Source organism: Plecotus auritus, assembly GCF_963455305.1.
Source record: "Plecotus auritus genome assembly, chromosome: 2".
Lineage (NCBI taxonomy): Eukaryota > Metazoa > Chordata > Mammalia > Chiroptera > Vespertilionidae > Plecotus > Plecotus auritus.
Window position 1 is genome coordinate 167240592 of NC_137771.1, and position 16207 is coordinate 167256798.

Sequence of the window (16207 nt, forward strand, 5' to 3'; positions counted from 1 at the left end):
CAAGGGAACCCCCACCCTGATCCGGGACACCCTTCAGGGCAAACCAGCTGGCCCCCACCTGTGCACCAGGCCTCTATCCTATCTAATAAAAGAGTAATATGCAGATTTACCATCACTCCAACACACAAGATGTCTGCCCCCATGTGGTCAAAGATCCTGCCCCCATGTGGACACAAGATGGCCAGCAGCAGAGGGCAGTTGGAAGGAACCAGGCCTGCTGGGGAGGGCAGTTAGGGGTGACCCAGCTGGCAGAGGAGGGAAGTTGGGGGTGGCTGCGTCTGCAGGGAAGGGCAGTTGGGGGGACCAGGCCTGCAGGGGAAGGCAGTTAAGGGCAAACAGGCTGGCAGGGGAGCAGTTAGGCATCAATCAGGCTGGCAGGGGAGTGGTTAGGGGGTGATCAGGCTGGCAGGCAGAAGCAGTTAGGGGCAATCAGGAAGGCAAGCAGGCGAGCAGTTGGGAGCCAGCAGTCCTAGATTGTGAGAGGGATGTCCAACTGCCCGTTTAGGCCCAATCCTGGTGGGATCGGGCCTAAACGGGCAGTCGGACATCCCTCAAGGGGTCCCAGATTAGAGAGGGTGCAGGCTGGGCTGAGGGACACACCCCCTGTGCACGAATTTCGTGCACCGGGCCTCTAGTAAAGTTATATTGTTGCTTCTTTATTTTCAATGCATGAATTGTTATAACTGTAAATAAACTGAACTTCTTTTTCACATTATCTTTTCAATATTTATGCTTAGTGTTAGTAATACATATAATATCTATAATGTTTTGGGTCATACAAGAAAATAATGATACAGGTACTGAAAGACGATTTATCAGATGATAAATCTTATGTAAACAGATAACGCAAACTTAAGAGTATCAATAAATGCAGTGTAGTACTGTAAATGTATTTTCATTTGATTTCCTTCCTAACATTTTCTTTTTTCTAGATTACTTTATTGTAAGAATATAGTATATAATACATATATCATTCAAAATATGTATTAATCAACTATGTATATTATCAGTAAGACTTCTAGTCAATAATAGGCTGTTAAGTTTTGGGGGAGTCAAAAGGTAGAGTTGAATTTTTGACTAGAAGTGGAAGTAGGGGGGGTGTCAGCACCCTTAACCCCTGCATTAAAGGGTCAAGTGTATCTTAAACCTCCTGTTTATCCCAAGGTCCATGTTCTGGTTCACTTTAAATTTTTCTGACTACTCACCTTGGAAAGACTTTTTGAAATGATTCAACCCAAAGATACCAGTAACTTGATAAAAAACAACAAAAACGATAATTAAAGTTCAGATAGAGCATTGTCACAGGCACCATATTTAAAGGCTACTGTTAAGACTTAGTTATTAATTCAAGTTAACATGAGACCTGCTTTCCTTCCAACAGGCCATGATGAAAACTGTAGACAGGTAATTTCAGTGCATCCTTAACATTATACTGAACTACAGCTGGAAAAGTTTAATCCTTCTTTAAAATGAAGCATAATGTAAAATGTATAGATAAGATCTTCAATTAGGTCAACATTTTGCCACCAAAGTTAGAATTAAGGAATTTAGATATTTATGTTAACTTAAAAAAAAAAATCTTCACCCAAGGACATGTTTCCCACTGATTTTTAGTGAGAGAAGAAGGGAGAGGGAGGAATGGAAGAAGGGAGAAACTGACAGACATCGATGTTGGAGAGAAACATCGATAGGTTGCCTCCCTTATGTACCCCAACTGGGGATTGGACCCGCAACCTGGTATGTGTCCTGACAGGGAATTGAACTTGTAATCTTTCAGTGCTCAGGACATGGCTCCAACCAACTGAGCAACACCAGCCAGGTGATTCATGTACCTTTTTAAAAGCTTCATAATTCTAATATTGTATCATTGTTCACAGCATCATCCTCCAAGTCCTAAAGCTTACTTTCAGAGTTTTAAGAGTTTAATTCACTGCCACTTAAAAAAGAAAAAAGTCCCCATAAGATGAGTTCAGAGGCATTAATTTACTAAAGGAGAGACTTTATTAAAGACACTTATGTCTAGGTCAGCAAGAATCAATGGGAAAAAATGTTTTCTTTGCTAAATTTGCTTAAGAGTTTAAATGAGGTTAAAGTATCTTTTTACTATATTCATTCATATGAAAGATCTACCCTATCTCCCATTCTCTTCACTTTATCTTTTGAAAAGTCAATATAAAGAATGACTGTTTTTATTTGACTCTGTAAAAGTATATTTATAGCAAGATAAACAACTGGTCATTATTCTAAGAGCTTTACATGTATTATTTTATTTAACTCTTATGTAATAGGTACAACTATTATTTCTATTTTATATATAAAGTAACTGAGACACATAGGTTAAGCGATTTGTCCAGTATCATATACTTAATATTCTGCAGAGTCTTGGGTAAGTATGCCTCTTTTAATTACTATTTCTTTATTTTGTCTTATTCTTATCCTATTAAGTAAAAGTGCAAAAACATAATTATTAAATAGTTTGATCATGAAGTTAAAAAGACTAGAATGATAAACTCTTAGAAACTCAGATATCTAGTACATTTTGAAATTTGAGATTTATTTAACAAGTACTGTAAAACCAAGTGTTTCACCATTTGTTTATTTAATTATTATAATTATTCTGTAATATACACATTTGTCCTAAATTTTACAAGAGATCATCGAGGCCCAATTAGCAGTTTGAACACAATCTGAACCCAGTTGCAAAATTATCAAATCTAACTTCAAGTCCAATGTCCTCTCTCCTATTAAACCTGTTTAAAACTAATAGAATAACAATTTTATTCATGATTCACAAATATGCATCCAGCTCTTGTGTACCCAGACCCTATCCTTAAACATGTATTTATTAATTTTAAAAATTTCAAGATCAATGATTTGCCAGGTATCTGTTTTAGAATTGTGTTTAAACATTCACTTAATTATGAAAGCTGTTAATCAAAAAAGCAAAGGTGCTCAAAAACTTAACTTATTTATAACTATCATCAACTATATATAAAGTGACCAGTACTATAAAAGGGGTGAAGAAAGAGGTCTGAGCAATAAACTCATAAAACATACTCAATTCCCCCAGAAAACATGAAAGTTAAAGAGTCACAAAAAAACACAATTGCTATTTTGGTAACATGTATGCCAAGTAAGTTCTTATTAAATGGTGAGGTCTGTGGGCAAAAGTTAGTTAAGGAAAAAACAATATGTCCATTAACAAGTGACCAGCTGAATAAATTAGGATATAGCCATGCAACAGACTATGTACAGCCGTAAAAAAGAAAGGCAAAATAGCTCTCTCTCTTTCTCTCTCTCCAGAATACATTTTTATTGTTTATTTGTTTTAATTTTTTTACATTTTTAATTTAAAAAGCAAGGTTGAAGAATGTATACATTATGTAACCATTTACATAAAAAGGAGATGGAGCGATAAAACAATTATATACATTTACTTAAAAATAGCCGCCCCCATGTGGTCAAAGATGGCTGCCCCCATGTGGACACAAGATGGCTGCCACAAGATGGCCAGCAGAGGAGGGCAGTTTGGGGAGACCAGGCCTGCAAGGGAGGGCAGTTGTGGGCGATCAGGCTAGCAGGGGAGGACAGTTAGGGGTGACCAGGCCGGCAGGGGAGGGCAGTTGGGGGCAACCAGGCCGGCAGGGGAGGGCAGTTGGGGGGGGGACCAGGCCTTCAGGGGAGCACAGTTAGGGGCAACCAGGCTGGCAAGGGAGGGCAGTTAGGGGTGACCGGGCCAGCAGGTAGGGCAGTTGGGGATGACCAGGCCTGCAGGGGAGGACAGTTAGGGCACCAGGCCAGTAGGGGAGGGCAGTTATGGGCGACCAGGAATGCAAGGGAGGGCAGTTAGGGGTTACCGGGCCAGCAGGGGAGCAGTTAGGTGTCAATCAGGCTGGCAGGGAAGTGGTTAGGGGGTAATCAGGCTGGCAGGCAGAAGCGGTTAGGGGCAATCAGGCAGGCAGGCAGGCAAGTGGTTGGGAGCCAGCAGTCCTGGATTGTGAGAGGGATGTCCGACTGCCCGTTTAGGCCCGATCCCAGTGGGCAGTCGGACATCCCTCAAGGGGTCCCAGATTGAGAGGGTGCTGGGCTGAGGGACACCCCCCTCCATGCACGAATTTCGTGCACCGGGCCTCTAGTTTATAATAAAAGTAAACTTAAACAAAGTTTAGCAAGGCATAATCACAGAAAGAAGTTATTCATTGTTTATTTAAAATAGAGAAACTTGACTGTTCATCTAATGGAATGTACCATGGGAATAAAAAAGAGCTACAAAAAGATCTTAAATTATTTTCAGCTGGTATTGGTAGTGCTGGTATTGCTATCCTAAGACTACCGTATGTATAGTATGGGACAGAACAAGTAAGTAATTATACTGCCATTAAAAAATGGAATTTTTAGTGTAAAGAAAAGGAAATAGAGATAGATGATTGTTAAGCCCCTCAAAATTTAATTAGAAAGATAGCCCAACTGGTGTGACTCAGTTATTGAGCATCGACCTATGGACCAGGAGGTCAGGGTTTGATTCCTGGTCAGGGCACATGCCCAGGTTGTGGGCTCCATTCCTCGTAGGGGGCATGCAGGAGGCAGCCGATCAATGATCCTTTCTCTTCATTGATGTTTCCATCTCCCTCTCCTTTCCTCTCTGAAATCAATAAAAATATATTTAAAAAAGAAAGAAAGATTAATATGAACTCACAGTGTATTTATCATTGGGATGAATAAAAAGATGTATTTTGCCTTTGAATACAATCATCTACATATTTCCTAGCTCTGTCCACTAAAAAGACCTAAAAGTAATAACCAACTCTATGGTAAGTAGCACCCCCAATATCCAGACTGTGATCTCTGAATACCATCTCCCACTAAAAGAATAAGTTCCCCTTGAAGAAAAGGCTCATTCCAATTCTGCAGAAGAAATGTGTTAAGATGAACCTAGAGTACTAATAGAAAGCAAGGAAGCTATCAAAGATTACTAAGACTTGTCTAAGAAGCTTTAAAACAAACACAACAACAAATAACTCCTTGGTCATCTTTGGGGGGTGCTATGGAACCAATAAATTATTATAAATTTTGATAAATAAAGGGAATTAATCAAATATATATCATATCTTATATAAACTGTACATCAGGGTAATGAAATAGCTGACATGGAATGTTTCTATTTATGGAACTATTCTAGCTTATAAATTAAGAAGGAATAACATTAAAATATTTTATGACCATTAATGAATTAATGGATTTAGGCAATTATCATCAATGGCTACAAGCATCACAAAAAGAAAGATATTATGTTCTTCCTTAGGAAAGCACCCAAAACTATATATGAAATAGTCTTGATTCCTACAAAAAAAAATTATCTAATATCAAATTTACAGGAAATACAAAGAAGAGTAATATACTACATTGTACTGCAGTAATCCAAGCACAAAATCCAGACCAAAAAACTGGAGGGGGTGAGGGGTGGGGAGGGGGGAGGGAGAGAGAGAGAGAGAGAGAGAGAGAGAGAGAGAGAGAGAGAGAGAGAGGAGAGGGAGGAGAGAGAGAATGAGGGGAGAGGGAGAGATTAAAAGAAACATTAAGAAGCACATACGCCAAGGTTGCAAAAAGTAAGTAGAACAACAAATTGATCTCTCTCTCTCTCTCTCTCAAATCAATTAAAAACAAAAAAAGCAGCAGCAGCAGCAGCACATCTGCCAGTTGCAATATAGGGGTCTTACTTGGATACCAATTCTAACAAATAAATTTTAAAAATATACATAAGATATACTGGAAATATAAATAACTGGATATTTAATCACAATTATGCTGGATAAATTCCTAGCCACTCTGTCATGAGTTCTATAAAATAAAAAAGATGACACTGGTATTAGGTACCAAAAATAAAATAACACCTTGAAATTTCAATAACTTTTGAAATTTAAAATTATCAAAAGTTGAAACTTCAACTACAGACACAATGTATATGTAAGTGGCAATAAAACATTGAATCTGATCATACTTATAACTATTTTATAATTTCATGGTATGATTGCTCTTATTTCAGTCTGTGGTACAATAAGTATATCAGAAATTAAATAAGAAGGTGCTATGCCTAGCAAAATTAAGTCCATAATTGTCTGTGAAAAATTCACTTGTCAGAGAGGTGACAAGTATCTTTAACACCTGAGTCATTAAAGTTTAAAAAGTAAAGGCTTCACACTTTAAAACTGTACAAGAATTTAATGAAGCTCTAGCAATACTACTTGGCAGCTTTCCCCCCTTAGCATTAGATGCGATAATGTAGTTAAAACACATAGCCCACTCCCTGGCTCATGATAAGTACTTTTTAAAATGGAAAATTGCTCCATTTTTACATACCTTGACGTAGATCACAGGAAGCGTCTGTTTGGCTCGACTATAGTGTCTGGCAACTCTGTATACTGTTTCCGGAACATAGTCCAGCACCAGATTGAGATAGACCTCATCTTTCTGAAAAAGTTTATTAAAAACAAACAAAATAACAAGATTAGAAACTAGTCTTTAAATATTCAAATTACAGTAAATATTCAATAAGAGTATATATACTTACTTATTCAGATTAAAAAATTAGAATGTGTTCAATTTTAATTATACAAAATTAAATCAGAATATAACCACAATAATATAAACCATCTACCACACTTTTTCAATACTATTAAGATTCTTAATCATATTTAAGCTATTATTTAGGTTATATGACTTTAAAGGATATCACCTACCACAAAATTACACATTTTCTAATTTGAGAAGCAATGCCCTAATATCCTATCAGGAAAGGTGTCCTAGCACTAAAGCAAGTATTGAATTGGGAACTACAATAGTGTATTTCCAGCCCTAGCTCTGCTGCTAACTGATGTGTGCAAGTTACTTAAATCTCAAGGCTTCAGTTTCTTCAACTATAATACAAAAAGCTGGACTAGTTGTTCTTCAAAATTTCTCTAACCCCTACAAGAAGATCCTATGGCTACCTTATAGTCTATATTTAGTAGAACAATCATTTGTCTTCTACAATTAACTGAAAAAAAAAAAGAGTAACTTAAAAGCCAGCAAGTTACCATACTCACAAGTTTACTGTAGGTCACAAGTTTAAACATCCATTCTCAGTAGCATAAAGACACCAATCCAAGATCATTGGTGATAAAGAAGGGAATTCCAACTAAGTACCAAGTAGGAAAGAGGAACAGAGTGCTACTCTTACCCTGAACATGTGAACAATATCAGATAAGTACACTGAAGCAGAAAACAAAGCTGAGAATCACTGTGTTCAAGTCTAGAATTGGCCCACTGAGTGGGAAAATCTGTAGGAAAACGAACTTCCAGTCTTCCCAATTTGAAATCATCTTACGTACCAAACTGAAGTGAAGAATTTCAATTTTCAGCATTACTTTCTATATGTCAGTTGCTACAGCAGAGGAAGTAAGGGTACAAGTATAAAAGAGATGACATCTAAACTGAGTATGAAAGGGCCATTTCAGGCAGAGAGAAAACCATTTTCGAGATGTGGGGTCAAAGAGTACAACAAAGCTCAGGAAATAGTTTAGTGAGACAGCAAACCATTGACCTTACCACCTTTTCACTATCCTTTACTTTTTCACGTTCTCTTCTCTTCCCTTTCACATCCAGCTTAAATTCCTTAGTCTGTCACAGGGGTCAGTAAACAATAGCTGCCTGTTTTTATAAATAAAGTTTTATAGCAACACTGGCAGAGTGTTTTGAACTACAATGGCAGACTTAAGTAGTTGTGACAGAGACCACATAGCCTGCAAAACCTATATATGTACTATATGGCCCTTTATGAAAAAGTTTGCCCAGTCTGCTGTAGTATATACCCTCCTCTTATGCCATACTTGTTTGATAAACCACAACTTTGGTTAAATCCAGTTTTCCACACATTCCCTAACTATACCCAAAAGATGAACATGGCTGCACACCTAAAATTGTGCTAAGTAGTCCCTCATTAAATTCATCTTCAAGTAATTCAATCAGTCCAGGAATGATACATTTGCTTAATCTATTCACTTTTTTAAAAAATTTATTTATTTTTTAACGTATTACATAAGTCTCCTTTTTCCCCCACTGACCTCTCCCCGGACGTTTCCAACCCCCAGCACATGCCCCCGCTACTGTCTGTGTCCATTGGTTATGCTCATATGCATGCATGCATGCAAGTCCTTTGGTTGATCTCTTACCCCCTCACCCCCTGGCTTCCCTCATAGGTTGGACAGTCTGTTCGATGTTTCTATGTCTCTGGGTCTACTTTTGTTCATCAGTTTATGTTGTTCATTGTATTTCTAAAATGAGTGAGATCAGCCCTAACCGGTTTGGCTCAGGAGATAGAGCGTCGGCCTGCAGACTGAAGGGTCCCAGGTTCGATTCCGGTCAAGGGCATGTACCTTGGTTGCGGGCACGTCCCCAGTGGGGGGTGTGCAGGAGGCAGCTGATCGATGTTTCTCTCTCATCGATGTTTCCAACTCTCCCTCTCCCTTCCTCTCTGTAAAAAGTCAATAAAATATATATTTAAAAAATATTTTTAAAAAAATGAGTGAGATCATGTGATATTTATCTTTCTCCGACTGGCTTATTTCGCTTAGCATAATGCTCTCCAGTTCCATCTATGCTGTTGCAAATGGTAAGAATTCCTTCTTTTTTACATCAGTGTAGTATTCCATTGTGTAGATGTACCACAATTTTCTAATCCACTCATCTGCTGACGGGCACCTAGGCTGTTTCCAAATCTTAGCTATTGTAAATTGTGCTGCTATGAACATAGGGGTGCATATATCCTTTCTGATTGCTGTTTCTGTTTTCTTGGGATATATTCCCAGAAGTGGGATTACTGGGTCCAATGGAAGTTCCATTTTTAATTTTTTTAAATTTTATTTTATTTTAATAAATCTTTATTCAGATTATTACAATTGTTTCTCCTTTTTCCCCCCATAGCTCCCCTCCACTCGGTTCCCACCCCACCTTTTGCCCTTACCTCTCCCCCACTGTCCTCATCCATAGGTGTATGATTTTTGTCCAGTCTCTTCATGAACCCCCCATATCCCTTGCCCCCTGAGAATTATCAGTCCACTCCCTTTCTATGCCCCTGATTCTATTATATTCACCAGATTATTCTGTTCCTCAGGTTTTTAATTCACTTGATTTTTAGATTCACTTGTTGATAGATATGTATTTGTTGTTCATAATTTTTATCTTTACTTTTTTCTTCTTCCTCTTCTTTAAGAATATCTTTCAGCATTTCATATAATACTGGTTTGGTGGTGATGAACTCCTTTAGCTTTTTCTTATCTGTGAAGCTCTTTATCTGCCCTTCAATTCTGAATGATAGCTTTGCTGGGTAGAGTAATCTTGGTTGTAGGTTCTTGCTATTCATCACATTGAAAATTTCTTGCCACTCCCGTCTGGCCTACATAGTTTCTGTTGAGAAGTCAGCTGACAGTCGTATGGGTGCTCCCTTGTAGGTAACTAACTGTTTTTCTCTTGCTGCTTTTAATATTCTCTCTTTGTCTTTTGCTCTTGGCATTTTAATTATGATGTGTCTTGGTGTGGTTCTCTTTGGATTCCTTTTGTTTGGGGTTCTCTGCGCTTCCTGGACTTGTAAGTCTATTTCTTTCACCAGGTGGGGGAAGTTTTCAGTCATTATTTCTTCCAATAGGTTTTCAGTATCTTGCTCTCTCTCTTCTTCTGGCACCCCCATAATTCTGATGTTGGTACGCTTGAAGTTGTCCCAGAGTCTTCTTACACTATCTTCAACTTTTTGGATTTTTTTTGAAATAAAAAATATTATACAGAGACCCAAAAACAGACTAGAGGAACACAAGAATCAAGTCAAAGAATTGAAATACAAAGAAGCAAAAAACACTCAACCGAAAAAGCAAAAAGAAAAAAAAAATCCATTTTTAATTTTTTGAGGTAATGTCATACTGTTTTCCATGTGGCTGCACCAATCTGCATTCTCATTAGCAGTGCAAGAGGGTTCCTTTTACTCCGCATGTTCGCCAATACTTGTCATGTGTTGATTTGTTGACAATAGCCATTCTGACAGGTGTGAGATAGTACCACAATGTCATTTTGATTTGCACCTCTCGGATGATTAGTGACTTTGAGCACGTTTTCATATGTCTCTTGGCCTTCTGTATGTCCTCTTTCAAAAAGTGTCTCTTTACTAGTAGGTCCTTTGCCCATTTTTTGATTGGATTGTTTATCTTCCTTTTGTTAAATTGTTATGAGTTCCCTATAAATTTTGGAGATTAAACCCTTACTGGAGATAACTTTGGCAAATATGTTCTCCCATGCAGTGGGCTTTCTTGTTTTGTTGATGGTTTCTTTTGCTGTGCAGAAGCTTTTTATTTTTATGTAATCCCATTTGTTTATTTTCTCCTTAGTTTCAATTTTTCTAGGAGCTGTATCAGTAAAGATATTGCTACTACATATGTCTGATATTTTGCTGCCTATGGAACCTTCTAAGATTTTTATGGTTTCCCATCTTACGTTTAAGTCCTTTATCCATTTTGAGTTTATTTTTGTGTATGGTGTAAGTTGGTGGTCTAGTTTAATTTTTTTTGCATGTATCGGACCATTTATTGAAGAGACTGTCTTGACTTCATGTGTGCTCTTGCCTCCTTTGTCAAATACTAATTGAGCATAATGGTTCTGGGTTCTGCTGTTCTGTTCCATTGGTCTATATGTCTGTTCTTGTGCCAGTACCAGGCAGTTTTGAGAAGAGTGGCTTTGTAATATAGCTTGAAATCTGGTATTGTGATACCTCCAACTTTGTTCTTCATTCTCAGGATTGCTTGGCTATTCAGGGTCTTTTTTTTATTCCATATGAATTTTTGGAGAGTTTTGTTCTAGGTCTGTGAAATATGCCGTTGGTATTAAATCAGCCCAGTAATGATATTACATTTGCCTAATCTGTTCACTTTATCAAACTACGTGATTTCTTCTCTTCAATCTCCAATACTTCTTCTCCCATTCTCACCTTTAGCTGATGACTTTGCTTGCACCACTGCATATTTCCACCTACCAGCATCTATTTCCATATACTCTTTCTTTCTTTCTTTCTTTAGAGATAAACTGACCATGCTTCTTATTCCTAAGGCAAACCCTGACACCTGTGAAGAAGAAGAAGAAAGAAGAAAGAAGAAAGAAGAAAGAAGAAAGAAGAAAGAAGAAAGAAGAAAGAAGAAAGAAGAAAGAAGCAGAAGAAGAAGAAGTAGAAGAAGAAGAAGACGACGACAAGACACTCTCTTTTGTTTTTCCTATTCAGTCATTACTTCAGTAATTTTCATGTCTCTCTCCATGAATTATTCTCTCTCTGTGGGAACATTACAATCAGTAACACAAAACTGCTGTTATTTCTCTCATCATTAAAAAACCCTTTAATACACTAATCACCATGATATTTTTAGGCCCCGTTTAAGAGCAAAATTCCTCAAAAGAGGTGCCTACACTTACTTTCTCCAATACCTGGTCTCAAATCATTCTCTCTATAAAACATACTCCTCTGAATTTCACCACCACTACTTCACCAGAATTGTTCATCAAGATCAATAATCTCTTTGTTGCTGAATCCCATGTCTATATTAGTCATCTAATCCCTCCCTTCTACTTGGCTTTCATCATTATTTCCTTCTTTGAAACACCTGCTTCCCTTAGGTTCTAGAACACTATACTCTCCTGGTTTCATCCTACCTTAAAGACAATTCTTCTTGCTCTCCATTTCTGGTTCCTTCTATACTATTTTTATTTCCTGAGGAATGGAAGATATGATGATCTCATCCAGTCCAATGGCTCAATACTGCAATACACTGATGATAACAGTAGAGTACAGCTAGCATATCCAACTGTCTACTTGATATTGCCTATGCTAAAAACCTTAGAATCATCATTAATTCCCCACTCCCCCCCCACACACACTCCCCATATCCATATATCTATTTGTGTGTGTGTGTGTGTGTGTGTGTGTGTGTGTGTGTGTGTGTGTGTGTACCAATGGTTCCACCTTTAAAATTTATCCAGGATCCAACTACTTCTTACCATCTTCAATGCTCAACCCTGGTTTTATTACTAACACCTCTCACCTAAATTATTGTAATATACTCCTAGTTTTTTTGCTTCCACTTTTACCTTTTACAGTCTAATATCAACAAAATATGTTACACTGTATTTCTTCCACGCAACCTCATTAATATTTATTCTTATAAATGATCTACAAGATCCTATACGTGCACTTCCTTATTTCCCTGTATACTTCTTTACTCCACTGCTCTCCCCATGGCTCACTTATCTTTAGCAACAATAGCTTCCTGCTGTCTTTGAACACACTTGGCAGGCTTTCACATTCAGGGCCCCTGTACTGATTAATTCTTCAGTCTAGAATGTCCCCTCTCTCTAACCCCCACCCCCCGCCCCATATACACACAGCTCACTTGCCTCCACTCCTTCAAATCTTTGCTCGTGTTCCTTTCCCTAATCAGACCATTTAAAATTGCAAGCCATTCCTCCACCCCACACTCCCATGTGCCTTCTCCATTTAATTTTTCCCATGATATGTAGCACTTTCTAGCCATATACTTTACATTTTATTTTCCCTCACTAGACTAAGCTCCATGAGGGAAAAGATTTGTGTCTGTTCACTGCTCTATCCCCACCCAGAGTAGTGTCCAGTATATAATAAATATCTATTTGTGTGTGTGTGTGTGTGTGTACCAATATTTGAGTAAATATTTGTTGAATCAATTTTAGTTCAGAGGCAATGGATATTTAAAAATTAGGATGATCATCTGACAGGTCTGTTTTAACTCAAACTGCAATGTAAAATATGGGTATGGAGAAGAAGGAAGTTGGGAAGATGAGAATGAAAACTAAACATCTGGAAACCTATAGGGATCTTAAGGTTTGGGCCAGGGCAAAGGCAAGAAAATTTTTTTAAAAAGGAGGTGAGTGGGGGCAGGTAAATTGTGTAGTTAAACATGAGAGTAATAGAGAATGTGAGAAACAAAGAAGTTGGAATTAATTTAACAGTCTCTAAACTTGGGCAGCTAGCCTGGTAATAAGACAGGGAAAGCATGGAGAATAAGTGTGCGGGAGGAAGGGGCGGGGTGGTTGTTGAACTTTTACTTAATGAATATCAGAACATTTTAGGCTGCTATGTTCCACAGGTGGTTGGAAATACAGGTTAAGACAAAACTCAGAAAATTGCAGTAGAGTACAGCTGAAGATTTAGGCAATAGCCAAAATTATGAGAGAACAGACTCACTCACCTAAGAATTGTGTGTACAATAAGAGATTGGGGAAAGAACTAAAACATACAATAAACTTAAACAGCAGATGGCATTAGGAGATAGCAAAGACTAAGAAAGAAAACTAAGAGGCATAAAAAATCAAGAAAAGACTGCTAGCATCAAGTGATAGAAAGCTGAAATTTCAATGGCAGGGAGGATAAGGACTGAAAAGTCCTGTTGGATCTGGTATATCATGGTTCATAGCAGATAGCAGGTGGGAAACAGGAGGCAGTTAATTTAGTTTGTTCTTACAAAATGCCTTTCAGTGAAAGCAAGGAGAGAGCTGAGAGCTGGTATCTTGAGGGAAAGCAAAGTCAAGGAAAAATTGTTGATGTGCTTTTGACTGTATTATTTGATGGCTAAAAGAGACCCAGATTTATATGTAGGCTGAATGGATAGAATATAAATCATAAAAAAGGAATAGCTGAGAAAGTAAGATTCTAGAACAGCCGTGGGCAAACTACGGCCCGCGGGCCGGATCCGGCTGTTCTATCCAGTTCTCTTGCTCTCCCCTCCACTCCTTTACTTTGAATTTATATTAGTTCACACAAACACTCCATCCATGCTTTTGTTCCGGCCCTCCAGTCCAGTTTAAGAACCCATTGTGGCCCTCGAGTCAAAAAGTTTGCCCACCCCTGTTCGAGAATATCACAGGAAGAGGGGAACAAGAACACAGAGAAGCTATACAGTATAGGAATTAAGAGGCAAGGTTAGTATGAATCACACAAAACTACACAAAGTCCCAACTCTGCTACTACAAGTTATGGGACCATGAGCAAGTTACTTAACTTCCCTAGACCTCAGTTTCCTACAAAATAATGCTAATGATGGTGTCTACTTTAAAAGACTGTCTTAAGATTATAAGAAATAATCTCTAAAGTTCTTTAAGCATATTACCGGTAACATAAAAAAGACTCAATTTTAACTATTATAATCTTTAGAAAGGAACCATACCTTTTTTTTCTTCCCTTCCCGTACATCTAAAGTAAGTGATTAGGTGCTGGGGAGAATTGTAAGTAAGATGAGTGAGTATCTGATGACCCTATTTTTTGCAAAGCGATGAGGTCCTATGTAAAACTGAGGGTAGCAAGAGTAATGCTGAATACTTCTCTTAAAATTTCAGAGATCAAGATTTATTTAGACAATGACCAGTTCTGAGTGAAGGTGAAGTCCAATAAAGAAAATAAATAAAAAGAATGCTAAAGTGGTGTCAAAGAGATTGTTGTGTTAAGTAGATTGCAAGAAATGGTGAATCTTGGATTTTGGAAAGGTCATTAACACAGATGTCAAAGTATCCTTTTTTAACTACTTGATTACAAGGTTTCTTTCTTTTTTTTAAAAATATATTTTATTTTATTTATTTATTTTTTTAAATATATTCCATTGATATTTTTACAGAGAGGAAGGGAGAGGGATAGAGAGCCAGAAACATCGATTAGCTGCCTCCTGCACACCTCCCACTGGGGATGTGCCCGCAACCAAGGTACATGCCCTTGACCGGAATTGAACCTGGGACCTTTCAGTCCGCAGGCCGTCGCTCTATCCACTGAGCCAAACCGGTTTCGGCTGATTACAAAGTTTCTTGATTTTAACAAATCATTTGACAAAGTTAATCACGATATATTTACGAATGGCCCAGAGATGTGTAAGAATGTATTACAATTTAATTCATTTGCTAAACAATAACAAAAATGAAGAATAAAAAAGTTTAAAAAATGAATGCTAAGGACAAGAAAGGTAGGGCCACAAACTCTGTCTTCACTTATCCCAATCAATATTTTCATAAATGATTTCATTTATTAGGGGTTGCAAAAGTAAATGCCTTCAATGGCTAAGTAACAAATGTAAATGTGTGAAACCAAAATGTATAATGCAGTAAGGTACAGTGGTTGGTAATTCATATAGTACAAGACTTAACTAAAAGCATTCTAATTCAAAAAAATATTAACAAAATATGCTAACCAAATAAAACACACGAGAGGGAGAATTTGGCAGTCAGTTTACAACTTCTGACTTCAACACAACTACCTAAGATTGACACAAACCTAGGAAAAATGCCTTAGAATGGAAGACCAAGTAAGAAACTTAAAGAACTCTAATAGCCTGGAATGCTAAACCAAACCCACAATATAACATTTAACAAAGATAAATATAAAGCCCTATGAGTGAAATAAAAATATCTATTATGTAGAATGGCAGGTAAGACTTGACAATAATTCATCTGAAAAATAAATGAAAGATAAAACTGAACAAAACTCAAAAGAATCAACACTGAGGTGCAGCTAATGAAAAACTTGGGTTACAGTAGAACTATTGTGCTCATATCAATAAAGATAATTCCACTATTTCATACAGTTCATGTTTCATTTGACACTCATTTTTGGGGCAGTATATTTCATTCATAATATTAACAAAGCAGAACACATCAAAAAAAGGTTAATAAAACCATGTCTGCTATAGGTTGAATGTTCTAATTTACTACACTATGAGAAATATGAGGACTCAAATTATATTTGAACTATTATTTTGCAAATTAGCATAAGCCTATCTTTTTGCTCAAATAAATTCTGGTTATTTACACTGTTTACTCATCAAAAATTTGCAATTTTCTTTAGAATCCTAGAAGAGGTTTGCCCATTTTGTAGGTATGATATAAATATTCCTTTGACATTTAAAAGCTGTCATTTTGACTGTATTTTCTGAGACACTGGAGGTGTCTCATTATAAGTGAAGGCACTGTGAACTACCTTTTCCTTCAGGGCTCTGTACTTGTATTCAAATCAAATCACTTAAAAAAAAATCTAATTGGGTCCTAAGACTGAAAACCAAAACCAACAAATAATACTACCACCAATACTGATTTGAAATGAATGGGCTCAACAACACCATGCTCTTTA

General features: G+C 37.3%; 1 protein-coding gene across 4 annotated transcripts in view; it reads right to left on the reverse strand.

The window, feature by feature from the left end:
* Positions 1 to 16207, reverse strand: part of GSK3B (glycogen synthase kinase 3 beta) — a 190011-nt gene that overhangs the window by 67859 nt on the left and 105945 nt on the right. For all 4 annotated transcript variants that reach the window (XM_080654924.1, XM_080654923.1, XM_080654926.1 and 1 more), the window contains exon 4: positions 6358 to 6468. In XM_080654924.1, the coding sequence (XP_080511050.1) occupies positions 6358 to 6468 (111 nt within the window). The remainder of the gene's footprint in view (positions 1 to 6357; positions 6469 to 16207) is intronic.